This window comes from Bubalus kerabau, chromosome 1 (genome assembly GCF_029407905.1).
Source record: "Bubalus kerabau isolate K-KA32 ecotype Philippines breed swamp buffalo chromosome 1, PCC_UOA_SB_1v2, whole genome shotgun sequence".
NCBI classification, from domain to species: Eukaryota; Metazoa; Chordata; class Mammalia; order Artiodactyla; family Bovidae; genus Bubalus; species Bubalus kerabau.
This window is the reverse complement of record NC_073624.1, coordinates 190,021,226-190,037,139: the sequence shown is the minus strand read 5'-3', so window position 1 is coordinate 190,037,139 and position 15,914 is coordinate 190,021,226. Positions and strand designations below refer to the sequence as shown.

Sequence of the window (15,914 nt, the reverse complement as noted above, 5' to 3'; positions counted from 1 at the left end):
GAAGAGACCACGGCCATCCTCCACTCACTCAGAGAATTCCCCGCAAATCCAGGCAGCCGCATAGAGCACCTCGCAGATGCCGCTGCGCTGAGGGCTGCTGGCCACCAGGTGGGCACTGTCAAGCAGCGCAGACATCTGTGCCACAGCGAACCTGCGGATGGCCTTCACGCGGATGGCCACGTCCAGCATCTGTGCGGCAATGAGGTGGCCGTGGCGGGTGCCCTCCAGCCGCGTCAGCTCCACGAGGATGCTGATGTACCTGCAGGACAGTGTCTGTGAAGGGCCCCGCCAGCCTCAGCACCACCCCGCTGCCCTGCCCCTGGCCCCACGGGCCCACAGGCCGCACCACTCAAAGTTGGTGATGTGTTGATAGTTGGACTGGCTGCAAATGTCGATGATCTTGGTGAGCAGCTCGTCACGGTAGGTCGTGCCCTCGGCCTTGTCCACGTGGGTCATCAGCTTCTTGACGATCTCCATCAGGTTCTTCTTGGACACCTGGGGGGCAGCGACAGTGAGGGAGGGGCCAGGCCAGCAGGGGGCAGTGTGGGCGGCAGGGCAGGCACGCACCATTCCGTACAGGAGGTCGAGGGCCCGCAGGCGGATGGACTCATCCTTGTCGTCCAGGCACTGCAGCACGAGGTCCTTGTGTGCCTGCACAGACTTGGGGTGCGTCCTCAGGATCTTGGACATGGCCAGGAGCCCCAGGTACTTCACTGAGGAGACAGTGGGCAGCCGTCACACCTGCACGAGGTTCGGGGGCGAGGCCAGGCTGCAGCGACACCCCAACCACCTGGGCACTGTCGGCCATGTCTCCCAGGCACCAGGCTCCCCTCACTGCCAACCTCTAGCACCCCAAACACACAACTGTCTACGCCAGGGGCAGCCAACTGGGCCACAGGTCAGGTCCAGCCACGGCCCGTATCCACAGCGGCATCACTGGCACGTGACATGCCTGCCAACACCCGCCAGGCAGCTTCTATGCTACCCTGGTAGAGACCACACGACCTGCAGAGTTGACCTGAGTTACTCCCTGGCCCTTCCCAGGAAGAATTCAGTGACCTCTGCTCAAAACCAACAGATCTGGAGCGCCACCAGGAATGCCTGTCTGGTTAACCTCCAAGGAGACTGCAGGCCCATGGGGAGGTCCCTCAAAGCCCGGCCTGCTCCTCCCGGGCCTTGGCACGCCCTTGACCTCTCCACTGTGCTGCCATAGCCTTCCCACCCCTCCCTGCAGTCAGGTCCTGCCTCCCCATGGATGCGGGCACAGGGCTGAGTTCAAAGACACTTTCAATGGGCAAAGGGTTAGGGAAGGGGCCTATTGAGCCACCACACACCAAGACGCCAGCCCACTGTGTAGATGTGTAGTGGCACCCCCAGGCCCTGCAGAGCCTGGAGGGATGAGCAACTCACAGTTCTGATCGGAGTCTTCTATCAATATCCTCAATTTCTGAACGCAGAGCTGCAAAGAGGAGAATAATACTGGTCACATCTATGCCCACATGGAGTTGTGACCTGGAGCCAGGAGGGGAGCCCGGGTCCTGGGACATACCTGGATGCTGGCGCTGTGGTTGGGCATGCCGGATGACAGGGAGATGAGCACTGAAACAGACCACTGGGTGAGGGCCCACGTGATTGGCCTGGGGAGCAGACCACAGCGCCCAGGGACCCGAGGCCTGTTGTGAGCAGGCCCGTGGGCCACGCTGCCTGAGACCTGCTGACTGCGATGTGCGATGGAGCAGGCTATCTTCTATCTGCATCCTCACTCCCTCTGCCCATGGCCAGGCCCAGGGCCATCTGCGATCCCGCCCCACCTCAGTCCTCCCTGTGGACCTTCCCACACAAAGGGGCCACTCTCCAGCCAGCTTCGCCTGCTCCCAAGTCCCATGCTCGCCCTTCCTCTCCGTGACCGTCGCTGATCCTCGGTGATACTCATGGCCCATGCAGTGGTCATGAGCGTAAGCCCAGGGCCAGGCTCCTGAGCCTTACTGAACTTATAGCTGCCCGTGGGTCTCTGAGGAGCAGTCCAAGCTCTGGGCAGGGATAGCCAATGAGACACTGAATCCTCCAGCCACCACCTCCCTCTGCCCGCCTACAGGAAACGAGGCTGCAGGGACAAGTGATCCACAGCTAACGGGCTCTAGCAGACTGTGTGGGAAAGGCATGCAGGTGCCCTCCAAGGACCCTCCTGGCTGCAGCTCTTATACAGGACACCACATGGGAAGCAGCCTGAGGCCTGCTCCAGAATGCTCAGGAAGACGGTCTCGCTGGTGGGGGTGCAGCGTTTATCACTGGAGCCTGAGGCGGCAGAGGTTCTGGCCACAGCAGTGTCCAGTTGCTGACAGGTCCACAGGGCCAGGCCAGGCAGCTTCCCAGGTGGGAACCTCAACTCCAGGGGTGTCTGCATCTGCTGGTGAGGTCCTGGGACCAGCCCCCTAGCTGGCGACAGCACCCTGATCCAGAGCGGGTCACCCCAGCACTCACCTGCGATGACGGTGTTGACACACTCGTAAAGAAGGGACATGGCAGACGTGCTGGAGACGGAAACAGAGGAACCGGGAAGACGGAGGCTGCCTGCCTCCCGTTCACCCCAACAAGATCCCCAGGGAACTGCCTCAGGGAAAACACCGAGCCCAAGGACTCATCTTCTGATTCTGTGAACCCCATGAAGAGAAGCCAAGTTCCCCAAAGGCCCCTCTCTAGCAGCTTAGACCCCACCAGCTGGTTTCACTCTGACAGGGAGGTGGCCTGACCTGGCAGGAGGAACACAGAATCGCAACCCACCCTACCCCCCTGGGATATCCAGGGGTCACTCAGGCACCAGGCGTGTCCATTCCACGCTGATATTCTCCCAGTGATGCTTTGTTCAAACCCACAAAGGTCAAGAGAATGGGCCACCAGAGTAGGGCCACGAAATAGGTCTCGAGACTGAGGGCCTCACATGAATGCTTTGAAAACCATGGCTACTTCATAATGACTGCTGATTTGTTTCAAATAACAATGGGGGGGGTTCCCTGGTGGTCCAGTGGTTAAGACTTCACGCCCCAATACAGGGGGCCCAGGTTCGATCCCTGGTAGGGGAACGAGATCCTGTATGCTGGAACACTTCCATGTGAACAAGAGTTCACATTCTGCAACTAAAGACTCTGAGTGCCACAACTAACACCCGTCACAGTCAAATAAACATACAAATAAAAGCAAAGCCAACAGTGTCCTGAGCCATTGGCCACCTCCCAGGGGATCCCAGGAGCACGATCTCCTGGCACTTGGAAGCTCCATCCCCACGGTTCAACCACAGGCACCCCAAGTTTCCTACAACGTTCTAAAACTGGGTGGGGACACAGTCACCTCAGGCTATTCAACTCGACCAGTGAGAACGAACCCCTGTGCACCAGAGCTGAGCAGGACAGCTCTCCCAATGACCTAATTGTGGCTGTTTGCAGACTGGGGAAGGGAGCACCCAAGGACATGGCTCCAGGCTATGGCAGGCCTGCTCGCCACGGCCCCCATCCCTCCTGGGGGCGCCCTCCCACACCGGCCCCAGGCCTACCTGTGGATCAGGTTGGTGAGAGGCTCAATCAGCTTCTTGCCCAACCTTGGCTCCAAGGGGGTCAGAGCACCAAACTACGGGATGAAGAGGCTGGTGGTCACCCATAGCAGGGATGGGACAGTGGCCTGGGGCCCTCACCAAGGACACCCAGAGGCCCTCTGGCAGTGGGTGGGGCAGGCCAGGAGAACACCTACCAGTTTAATAATCTTAATGAGGACCCAGTTGTTGGTAGAAGAGGTCATGAGCTTGAAAAAGAGCGGGGCAAGGGAAAGGTAGTTCTTGGGGTTGCGTCTGGCCAGCTCGCAGATGACATTGACTGCTGCCGACTGGACTCCTGAGAAGGGAGGGCCCCCATCAGTAACAGGGTGTCCTCTGAGGCAGGCGGCCCCCCACGCACTGTGGCCTATAGGCACAGATACCCCCAACCACCTCGAGGGGTATCCCCAGAGGGTCAGTCACTCAAGGTACAGGACACCCATCCCACAAAACAACATCCCCAAGGAGCGAATGCAGGGTCTTCTGGCCCAGAAGCAATGCCACCCCAGGAGGAATGAACACCAACAGCACCCAGGGCTTGGTTTCTAAATCCCACACCAAAAACACAGAAAGAGGGTGGTCTGGAGAAGGGCGGACTCCAGGTTGGTGGGAAAGTAGAGGAGGTGCCCTGGGAGGAGGGTCGAGGACAGGGTCCCAAGACCTAGCACCCCTCCACAGGCCCTCAGATACACGGGCCCCACAGGGCCCTTTCTAACTCAAATCAACATACCAGGGTCGGGATCCTCCAGCTTCTCCTTCAGGCGGGGGAAGGCGGGGCGCAGGGACTCAGGGTACTTCAGGAACACCTTGTACATGATCAGCACCGCCTTCTTCCGGATATACGGCTTGGTGTGTGACATCTGTGGGGCAGAAGGCATAGGTCTCCCTGCTGACGCCCCTGTGCCCCGCACCTCTCACCTACTTACCTCACCTTCTACACCCGGCTCACCTCCTGCTCACCTCCCACTACCTTGTCTCACTCCCAGCCCCCATCCCCTGCTCATCCCCCACCCCCCTCACCTCCACTCCCTCCTGTGTTCATCTCCCACACCTGCCCGCATCTCATCTCTATCACCTGAAGGAAAACCCTCTCTCCAACTTAACTGGCTCCTGGTCTCTCAGCCCTGTCTGCACATTTACTCCACTGCCCCCCTCCCCACCAAGCCCAGGACCACACAACAGGGTCTTAGAATCAAAACCTGCCTCCCTGAGTCCATGACCCCAGCCTGCCTGCCCTCAGGAGGCCAAGGTCCACCTCCACTGTCAGCCCTGGCCATGAGCTCCTCTGGTTGCCGAGGCCTGTCCCCAGGGCAGGATGCTGCTCTGCACCCCAACATGGGACCCCAGAGCTCCTGCCCCGCTTTCAGGACTGTGCTCTGGCCACGAGGGCCTCTTGTCTATAGGTAGGCACACTCCTCATCTGTTGGGGCCCTGGGAACCTGGCCTGAGAAAGCTGCCCTGCCCTCCAGATCCAGCACCAAGACAAATCCCTATCGCCCTCCCGTGGGCGTGACCACCTTCACCTGAACGGGTCCTCACACCTCCTGAAGAGGGCCAGAGGCTCAGTACTGTTGGCTTTGTCAGCCAGGGTCTCTGTACAGAGTCTGCTCTGGCCGCTGGGAAGCCCAGGGACACAGTGTGGACAAAGGGGCGGGAACATGCGTGGTCACATCATTTACAAGAGGCCCCGGACCTAGAACAGCCTTCAAGACTGCAAACCAAGACTGGAGCACCCACACAGCAAACAGACTATGTCTGCACAGAACCCTCATGGGAGGGACGCACAGCCCTCGCACATGCTATGACATGGTCAGATGCGGAGCCTCCCAATCATGGAGAATCAGGCGTTGGCGACCCTCTCAGGGCCATGAGGTCTTTGTTCTTTTGTGTTTTTTTTAGAGTCAATTCCAGTTTCATTTTTCTTTCTTTTTTAAATTAATTTTTACTAGAGTCGAGGGCTGCGATTTCTAAGAACACATCCACATTTCACAACAAGGTTCCTGCCCACCCTAGAGATCAAAGCTGGCTGGGAATTCTGCTTTTCAGATGAACAGAGCCACTAGACATCAGACTGCACCCTAATGAAGATAAAAGGTGTCCTGGACAGAGACCACCTGACCGTGCTGCCCGCTGAGACCACTACCACTGCCGCTCATGCCTCAGTAAGAACACAGCTGATGGGTCAAGCACCCACCATCACCCCCAGCCAGACCTCGCCCTTCCCGACAGGACCATTCCAGGGGAGGTGAGGTCAAAGTCGGGCCCATCAGGTGATGGAGGGGGAGATGTGACTAGGTGTCCCAGCTCACCCCAGGAACCCAGGCCGTTTCCACGCGCCCGAGTGCCCTCAGCATGACTTTACAACCAGGTTATCCCAGCACACGAGGCAGCAAAGGCAAGGGGAGGGCCCACTCCCAGACTCACCAGTGTCATGATGTCGTTGGCCAGGTCTCTGGCAAGATCTGGGGTAACAAAACAGGATAGGCCAGTCAGCGCAACGCCAGTGTCATACTGGCTGGGGCTGCTCAGGTCCTGGAAAGGGAATGTGAGGGTAAGAGGCGGGCGCCGACCACACCTTGCTGGGCCCCAGCTGTGCCCGACAGCCCTGCCCTGGGTCTGGAGACATGTGGGACAAGGATTCATGAGGAGCAGCCAGTTCCGTTCTGTCACCAAGAAGAGCTGGGATGGCTCTGGGGGGACAGAGGCGAGGGCTGCCCCTCGCTCCAGGTGTGTAACATGGCAAAGCTGCAGAACCCAGGGCCCTGACCGCCCAGAGGCACGCAGCAGGGGCCCCCCACAGGGAGACACACCCACGGATGACTCCTCTAGGCCCCTCCGCAAGTGTTGAGAAGCCTCCACTGGAGCCCCACCTCTCAGGGAGCAGGAGAATCAGCAGAAGAAGTGCAACTGCCCTGCCTGACGCCCCAGTCTGAGCTCCCACCAACCTGCGTGGAAGCCCCGTCTTGGCACAGAGAGGGGACCCTCCCCACACTTCACATGTGGTAAAACGTGCACCTAGAAGTGTCTGAAGAGTTAACCTCCTAGACTGTGGTGATGGTACAAAAACATAAGCTCTTAAAGTTCATTGCAACCCCGGATGCGAAGACTGGGCCTCACAGCACATCCCTCCACTCAGAGTGACTTGCAGAGCCTGACATGGGCAGCAGCCACCTTATGTTGTGTGGAGGCCTCCGGGCAACTCCTGCAGCCTGCCTGCCCCACAGCGCCTGCCAGGGAGCCCAGTCACCTGTCCCCTGCAGGGTGACCACACCAGCTCCTAGGGAGCAGGCCTCCCTCAGCCATCTGAGGACCCAGAGCCACAGGCTCATGGCAGTTCTGTCCAGGAAGGGTGCCTCTGATGGCCCCCTGACCACTCTCAGCAAGAGCTGATCAAGTCCCTGGGCCAGGGCAGAGCGGAGCACTCACTGCTCTCACCACAGAGCTGAAAACCACTCAGGGCCGGAGAGACACACCAGCCAATGCCCAGCACCCAGTGGTCAGAAAGTGCCATCCCTCCCAGCAGATGCCCCCACGAGAGGGGGCAGGCGTCGCAAAGAGTGACCGAGGGAAGTTCCCCAACACTAAGAGAACTTAAGAGGAGGGCCACACATGCCGCCCATCACTGTTGTTTCTGAGGAGGGCAGAGACGATCCACTGCCCACTAACCCCCACTCTCCATGTGCTCCCGTGGTAGGGGTGAGAGGCCCCTACCTTGCGGATCTGGTTGGTGGTCAGCATGATGACGTCGGTCCCTTCGTGAAAGCACTGGGAAGCCGCGAGGTAGCCAATTCGCTGTTAGTGCAACAAACAGAGGCGTCGGGCACACAGAAGGGGAGCGGGCCATGCAGCCCTGGCCGGCCCATCCCCCACCAGGAAGAGGACACCCCGCCCCGAGTGCGTGGTCTCTGGAACACAGTGGCTGTCAAGTCGGCCAGCATGGCCTGTCACTGCCCTGCACATCCTCACCGCCTGCTCAGCAGCTGATGGAATGAATCTCACAAACACAGGATAACCATGGGCTCCCATCTCTGTGGCTGGGGTGGCCTGGAGACACACCCACACACAAACGTGTGACACTCCAACACACGGGCAGGGCACCAGCCCAACCTTGGCAAACCCAGCATCTCATTTCCTCCCCAGGAGAAACCGGCAGGCAGCATGAATGACCAGGTCCCTCAGGAGGACACAGCCTCAGCTGCCTGCAGGGCGTGTTCCCAGGGAGAACCATGGGACGCCCCTAAACGGGCTGCGGGTGGTGAAGACTGCTTTCCAGGACATTTACTAAAGCAGGAGACGTGTTCAGTTGCTATAATATAAAGTAATAGGAAAGCAATGTCTCAAAGTGGCGCGAGTAGGCTCCGTGAGATGAAGGCAGAGGGTGCTGAGAAGCACCAGGACAACTGACCAGTGGCAGCCTCTGGGGGATGATCAGTGCCTGCCTGTGTGTTTTTTTTTTTGAAAGGTTACAAATTTAATTTGTATCACAAAATACATAACCACCCCTACAAACCTTAATTTCACTGACACTACTTAAAACGGAAAAGAAAACATGGTGTAAATGGTGCTAAGACCTTGCTGGGCAGATGTATGATGGGAATGGGTCTCCAGCGGTTGCCACTGTGTCCCCTCCCAGCCCAGCCTCATCACGGGACACACGCCTTCCTCCCCCAGGACCCCACCCACAGGGTTCAGGACCCACAGCGGGCTGTCCCCTCACCTTGAATGTGAACTTGGAGGCGCTCATCACTTCGATGATGTTGAAGGCAGCCCAGCTGATATCGTAGCCCAGCATCTGCAGCTGTGGCAATAGAGCCAGGGTCTTAGGCTCCTGCCCAGCCCCCCTCCCCCAATTCCCTGGGCCCAGAGGATGAGGATACAGATGAGGAGAGACGGGGTCTCAGGCCCCCGCCTGACAGAGCGAGTGGCCAGCACTCACATAGGTCAGCTTGCAGACTGCATTGGCTTTCACTGCGATATTGTCCTGCTTCAGCTCCTGCTTGATTTCATCGATGCACTGAGAGATATATTTTGCCTAAAATAAAAAAAGAAAAATTGAGGAGCTGCAAGTGTCTGGTTTCCCTTATAGCTCAGTTGGTAAAGAATCCACCTGCAATGCAAGAGACACTGATTTGATTCCTGGGTCCAGAAGACCCCCTGGAGAACGGACAGGCTACCCACTCCAGTATTCTTGGGTTTCTCTTGTCGCTCAGTTGGTAAAGAATCCAGCTGCAATGTGGGAGACCTGGGTTCGATCCCTGAGTTGGGAATCCTTTCCCCTGGATCCCTTTCCCCTGGAGAAGGGAAAGGCTACCCACTCCAGTATTCTGGCCTGGAAAATTCCATGGACTGTGTATAGTCCATGGGGTCACAAAGAGTCAGACACAACTGAGCAACTCTCACTTTCAAGTGTCTGGCTGAAACCTAAGACAGACACAGAACACACAGTGTGCACTTCCATCGATGGGAAATGTCCAGAAGAGGCAAATCCGGAGACAAAGAATGAGCTCCTGGTTGCCAGGGCCAGGGAGGGGGGAGGTGTCTGCTAATGAGGATGGACTGATGGACGTTCTGGAATTAAACAGAACTCTCTGAATCCACTAAAAACCACTGCATCATACACATGAGAGCAAGGAGTCACACTGTATGGGCACGACAACATGGCTGCTACCCTGAGAAATCCTGTCAGTGTGATGAACTGCCCGGGATCCCCCACGGGCCCTCCTCCTGAGGGGCAGGCAGAGGGGTTGGGGGAGAACAGGAGCAGTCCCCAGATGAGCTCACCAGCATGTTCTAGCCCCTGAAGGACTTGTGTTCGTGACTCATGTGGGTGAGAGGGCCCACGCCCCTGCTCACTCTGGGGCCAGGCTGTCCAGACAGTGTAGGCACATGAGGGCCGCTGCGGGGTGGGGGTTGTTCGCCTCCAGCCCTTGTGGCCCCCAGGTCCTCCAGGACCAGCCACACTGGGCAGGTGGCACTGCAAATTCCCCTAGGGCTCCCCATTCCTGAGTTTGCGCCACCAGCAGCCTCTCCTGCACGCATCACGGGTCTGTGTGTGGCCCCCACCCTCCTTTCAGTGGCGCTGCAGTGTATCTGCACTCGGCTCCATGGCCACCACGTGTCCACTCTCCCAGCAGGGCATGGCTCGGAGTCCTCCCACCTCCCCACTTTTCCGACACACGCTGCCATGGGGCAGGGCTCTACGTGGACACATGTTTTCAATTTCCCTGGGTTTCCTCACTAATCCAGCACTCATACTAGAATGCCAGTCAAAAGCCTGGATTGACACACGAGGCCCAGAGCAAGGAATGTGCTCCATGGGACACAAGGCTCCCATCCAGAGACACGCACAGATGTTACAGTGGCAGGAGCAAGAAAACCCAAACCTGCCAACATGGGAGTCCAGTTGTCACCAGGCTGTGGGGGAGTCTGGTGCCCGCCCCGCCTTCCCAAGAGTGGGAGGAGCCTGTGATCTGACCAACAGCAGAGTGGCCAGCACAGCAGCCCTGCTCCCAGTGGCTACACCCTGCATTCAGTGTCACCCCAGACCTCTGGGGGCTCCAGCACAGGCTCCTGGGGAAGGAGCCCCCAGCGTGAGCCCTCAGCCAGCGTTTGATATATATTCCATGACAGAGTCGGACAATGGAACACAAGTCACCAGATCCTTCCAACAGGCTTCCAATTACTAATCCCCTGGAGCCTCAGTCCCATCCCTGTGCAGGGATGACCCCTTTCTGCACCCTGGACCGGCAGTTAATGATTTAAAAGGGAAAGAGCAGAGAGACCATCCCAAGTGTGGAGAACCCGGCCGAGCACACAGCGCTGCAGACCTGCTTCTGCAGTAAAAGTGATGTCGCCTAGTTGTGTCTGGCTCTTTGCGACCCCATGGACCGTAGCCTACCACGCTCCTCAGTCCATGGGATTTTCCAGGCAAGAGTACTGGAGTGGGTTGCCATTTCCTTCTCCAGAGGATCTTCCAGACCCAGGGATTGATGGGCCTCCCACACTATAGGCAGACGCTTTACCGTCTGAGCTACCAGGGGCAGACACTTTACCGTCTGCAGTGCCCAGGAGCAAAAAGGTGCTCACACACATATCCTCACATACTGGCACCTCAACACAGATGCTGGTCAGCTAGTGAAAGGCCAGCACACCATGCTTTCTGCATATGATTTCCAGGCGGCCCAGGGACCCCTCGGCTTAGGGAGGCCAGGCAGAGTTCACTCCTGCTAACATCTGTGCAGCCATCCCCAGACCAAGCCTCCCACAGCCCTGTCTGCAGGTGACTCTCCCAAAGCGCAGGGCAGGAGAGACCACTGGGTCCTGCCCCAGCTTTGATCCTGGGGGAAGACAGCCGCTGGGAAGTGAGGGGAGACAGGAAGGAGGAGGAGAGCCTCACATGAACCCTGCCCCATGGACCCCAGGACCCCGTCCCCACCAGAATAACGCACACAGCCTGCACTGCAGCCCACTGCAGGGCACACAGAGCCAGAGCTCCAGCCCAGACAAGGTCACCGCCCTAAAACACACCCCTCCCTGTAAAACCAACACTCTGCAGAGAACACAACAGAATCCAGAGTGTCTGCAACACACCATCCACAATGTCTGGGACACAGTCCATAATTATTCAAATCTGAAACAGGAGGGCTTCCCTAGTGACTTACTGGTAAAGAACCCGCCTGCCAGTGCAGGAGACAGGTTCGATCCCTGGTCCGGGAAGATCCCACACGCCACAAGTCATCTAAGTCTGTGTGCCGCAACTACCGAAGTCCATGTGCCTTAGAGCCCGTGCTCCACAAGGGAAGCCACTGCAATGAGAAGCCCAAGCACCACAACTAGAGAGCAACACCCGCTCTCCACAACTAGAGAGAAGCCGCGCAGCAACAAAGACAAAAAAAAATACAACACATGCTTAACTTTAAAAAAAAATTAGAAACAGAAAAATATAACCTATATCCAAGAAGAAAAACAAAAGATGGCCAGCAAAGACCAACCCTGCGATGTCTCTGGGGATGGAATGAACATACAGAGATTTCAACTCAGCAACTGTAACCATGTTCTCAGGGCCAAAAAGAAAACATACTCGTAATGAATAAAAAGAGGACATCTCACAGAGAAAGGAAAGCTACACAGAACCAGGTGGAATCCTGGGAAGGGAAACAGCAGGGACTGAGGGGGAGCTGAAGCTGAGGAGAGGGGTGGCAGCATGACGGTGGGACAAGGGGACGCCTTGAACACAGCAGAGTCAGAGAAGAGTGCAATCAAGTGCAGCAAGCGTGCACCTGAGACCCAGGGAAGCAAGGACAGAGAAAACAGCCGGAGAACTAACAGCTCAAGTCTACCCAAATTTGGTGAAAGACACGAACTGACAACTTCCATAAACCTAGCACCGGTTCTCCGTAATACGAAACACAAAGGAAAATCACACCCAGACACATCACAGCAAACTGCTGAAAACTGAGACTAAGGGAGATAGTCTTCAGAGCAGCCAGAGTAGCAGCCAGCAGGAAGCCCTGAGCTGGGGCAGGCGGGGGCTCAGGGCTCCCCACCCAAGACTGCCCCTCAGAGACGGAGGCAGAGTAACCACCCCCCCATAGCGACCCTGCACCTCAGAGCACCCCTGGGGCAATAGCCGAGCCCACAGAAGTGACTGACCAGAGGAAGGAAGACCCTTCCTCAACACTAAGTTTTAGCCACAACACAAGTGCACAGCGCACAGGCTTGGGGTTCCTACAGGCACGACAGGGAGGGAAGGACTGAAAAATATTAGAAGGATCTGCTTCACTCAGGAGTGTTTAAATATTTATCTAAAACAGAGTTACACATACAAAGTTAAAGTAAGGAACGTGGGAGAAAACAGTATATTAGTCTTTGTAATCTTATTTACATGCGGCATTGCTAACAATGAGGTATTTTTTCTCCTTTTTACAAAGAAGAAAAAAAAAAAAAAAAAAGGCCAGGGTATACAAAGGATCTAGATCCGGTAAATTATACAGGCAGATGTAGGAGATATTGCAGGGAGGGTCCCAGACCACCGCAATACAACGAATATCGCAATAAAGTGAGTCACACAAACTAGGTGGTCTCCTGGGGCACATAAAAGCTACGTTCACACTATTCTGTAGTCTGCTGAATGTGCCACATCACTGTGTCTAAAAAAAAAAACAACAAGCACACACCTTAATTAAAAATACTTTATCGTGGGACTTCCCTGGTGGTCCAGTGGCTAAGATTCTGAGCTCCCAATGCAGAGGGTCAGGGTTCGAGCCCTGGTCAGGGAACTAGATCTCGTGTGCCACAAATAAGACCTGTGGTGCAGCCAAATAAATTTTCAATGCAAAAAAAACCCGCTAACCACCTCTGAGGCTTCAGCAAGCCATCTTTTTTGGGGGGACGGGGCAGGATCATAGTTCCCTAACCAGAGATCAAACCTGGGCCCTCAGCAGTGAAAGCGCAGAGTCCTAACCACTGGACCATCAGGGAATTCCCAGCAAGCCATATTTTTGCTGGTGAGGGTCCTGCCTCCATTGTGGACTGGGTGGTCGTGGCAGATTCTTAAAACCAGTCAACAGTGACGTCTGCAGAGTCAATGGCCTCTTCCTTTCACAGACGGTTTCTCCATCACGTCCAATGCTATCTGATGGCATTTTACCCACAGGAGAACTTCCTTCACAGCTGGAGTTGATTTTCCCAAACCCTTATTAACTAAGGTACATAATATTCCACCTGCTTTGTTATCACTTCCACAAGTGATCGTGCCACGTCTTATGTGGGTGAGGTTTGTGGAGCCCCAAGACAATTTTGAGAGTAACACCAGAGATTACTGACCGCAGATCACCATCACATAATAACTGTGAAAATTCGTGAGAATTACCAAAACGTGACTCAGAGACATAAAGTGAAGGAACGCTGCTGGAAAATGTGGCAACATGCTTGCTCACTGTGGGGTCACCAGACCTTCCATTTGTGAAACACGCAGTACATGGAAAGCATGATCAAAGGGAAAGCAGTAAAATAAGGTCTATCTGTATTAAAAACAAAAATTAGAAGCCATTTTAAGATCAAAAGTATACATGGCTACGTGTCCTTAACACTTGTTTCAAAAACAGAAGTTGGTGATGCGAACATGATGCAATTCTCACCCCTCGGCCTGTTCTGAGCAGCCACACTTCACCATGGAGCACACAATGCTGAGATGGATGTGCAACCACAAATTTATCCAAAGCAAAGGACACACGCCTGGTATGAACCCGGCAGCTATGATAAAATAGCCATCCAACCCTGTCTGCTTAGAAGAGCCCCCTGGGTCACTTAAGACACCCCAAGATCCCCAGAGGAGTGGGGTCAGACCTCGAGGGGTTGACCCAAAAGCTGCCCCTGACCCTGATGGGTTGGCAGCATCAAAAACCACACACCTGGACCAGGGAATCTCTTTTTTTTTTTTTTCCCAGGGAATCTCTTTTAAAAAGACTTCTTTTTTTAAAGAGCAGTTTTAGGTTCACAGCAGAACTGAGTGGCAGGTAGAGAGTCCCGGCTCGCCCGCCCCCACGTATGCACAGCCTCCCCAGCAGTGCACATCTGTACAATTGATGAACCCACACAGACACGTCATGGCCCAGGATCCATAGCTGGTGTAAGGCTTCACTCTGTGGGTCTTGACAGATGTATGTACACTGATAGGCACCCAGTGTCACTGTATTACTGAACAGAGTCACTGTCCTAAACTCTGCTGGCCCCGCCCACCCATCCCCACCTCCCCATAACCACTGATCCTTCTACAGAGCTCCGCCTTTTCCAGAACGTCCCAAAGCTGGAATCACAGTGTGGAGGCTTTTCAGACAGTTTCTTCCACTTAGTCATGTGCGTTTAAGGTTCCTCTCTATCTTTCTGGGGCTTGATGACTTCTAACCCAAGTAAAGCAGCATTGTCAGGATGATCTGTCCACCTCCTGGAGGACATCATCTCACTTGCCTGGTCCACTGACATTTCCAAGAGGTTCTCTCCGAATTGTCATAAATATGTGGGTCTTGCCATCACCCTCGGCTGCCTGCAGGGTCTCCGGCTCTGGGCCCAGAACCCCTCGACCTTGCTCCTGTAAGCAGCAATCCTCAGACTCCTGGGGGAGGGGAGTTGCTGGACATGGTTGAGGTCATCACCAGAGATGGACATCTATTATGACAGGGGACCAAAGAAGGCTGTCTCTGTCACTCCATCTACATTGCCAGCAACAACCAGCTGCCATCTACTACGATCATCACTTCAGTAAGAAAATACACTTTAACCCCAAAATGTAGGCAAGGCAAGTCAGTGTCAGAACAAGAGAATTCTGACAATGTACAAGCTGGCCCACAATGAGGACACTCCCCCAGAGAGGCCATACCTAGGGAGACAGCAAGGGGGGGCAAACCTGTCTTGCCTGTGCCCATCGCAGGCCCAGGACTCAGCGTGGATCAGCTGCAGGGGCCACAGTCAAGCCTCAGACTTCCCAACCTCCCACCCCATCTCTCAGCGAGGTCCCACAGCAAGGTTCCCAGAGAGGCGACCGTGCCCCTGGGGGATGCCAGGCCCCACCTGGGACATCTGTGTTCATCAGGACTGGGGGCTCCTGGCACGTGAAGGAGCCAGGGAGGCTGCTCCACACCCCAGGGCCCAGGATGGCCCTCTACCCCGAGGATGACTAAGTCCCTGTGTCCACAGTGCCGAAGGGGGATCCGGCCTTGAGTCTGCCTTAGCCACCTGCAGCCTTTCAACCTCCTGGAGCCCTCACGCAGCTGGGTATCCCCAGGGGCCACACAGACCCCCACCCCCCACCCCCACCCCAAGACTCGGTCCTCACAGCTGCTGCCACCCATGGCATCTAGGCCTAGAGTGTACCCTTGAAAACTCCCCCAAGTGAGGGGACAAATGCACAGAAAGAGGCCCAAATCCTGAAGAGACAGCTTCACGGAGTCAGCAAAAGGTGCCACGCCAAGGAAAGGGAAGGCAGGGAGGCCCCGGAGCTGCTGCTCGAAGCAGAAGCCATAGCAGCCCTTGTGGTGGCCACGGCCCAAGAGGACACAGCCAGGGGGAGGCTGAGGCTGCTCCCACTGCTCCCACTGTGGCCCGCCCTCCTGTACACGGTGGCACATAAATGCCCCAGGTGGGAAACAAGCCAGATGTCCAGCAACAGTCCAATGGATAAAGGAACCCTGGTGTAGACAGACAACACACCCCTGTCGGTGACGGAAATGAACAAGTCATGATGGCCCTTTCCCATGGCAGAGAGTGACAGCTGCTGCTGCAGATGACCAGAAGCAAGCAAGACTGTCCAGGGACACAGATATTAGGGAGAAAA

The 15,914-nt window shown here is 55.9% G+C and overlaps 1 protein-coding gene and 1 non-coding gene across 3 annotated transcripts in view; both read right to left on the bottom strand.

The window, feature by feature from the left end:
• AP3D1 (adaptor related protein complex 3 subunit delta 1) overlaps positions 1–15,914 on the bottom strand; it is a 33,763-nt gene that overhangs the window by 12,994 nt on the left and 4,855 nt on the right. For both annotated transcript variants that reach the window (XM_055547730.1, XM_055547738.1), the window contains exons 2-14: positions 8,520–8,615; positions 8,301–8,381; positions 7,295–7,375; positions 6,008–6,115; positions 4,314–4,443; positions 3,742–3,881; positions 3,548–3,621; positions 2,482–2,531; positions 1,550–1,599; positions 1,411–1,459; positions 568–713; positions 347–495; positions 29–259 (exon numbers count right to left, since the gene is read on the bottom strand). In XM_055547730.1, the coding sequence (XP_055403705.1) occupies positions 29–259; positions 347–495; positions 568–713; positions 1,411–1,459; positions 1,550–1,599; positions 2,482–2,531; positions 3,548–3,621; positions 3,742–3,881; positions 4,314–4,443; positions 6,008–6,115; positions 7,295–7,375; positions 8,301–8,381; positions 8,520–8,615 (1,385 nt within the window). The remainder of the gene's footprint in view (positions 1–28; positions 260–346; positions 496–567; positions 714–1,410; positions 1,460–1,549; positions 1,600–2,481; positions 2,532–3,547; positions 3,622–3,741; positions 3,882–4,313; positions 4,444–6,007; positions 6,116–7,294; positions 7,376–8,300; positions 8,382–8,519; positions 8,616–15,914) is intronic.
• On the bottom strand, positions 12,991–13,063 carry TRNAE-UUC (transfer RNA glutamic acid (anticodon UUC)). Its single transcript has one exon. It is a non-coding gene; the product is annotated as a tRNA-Glu (tRNA).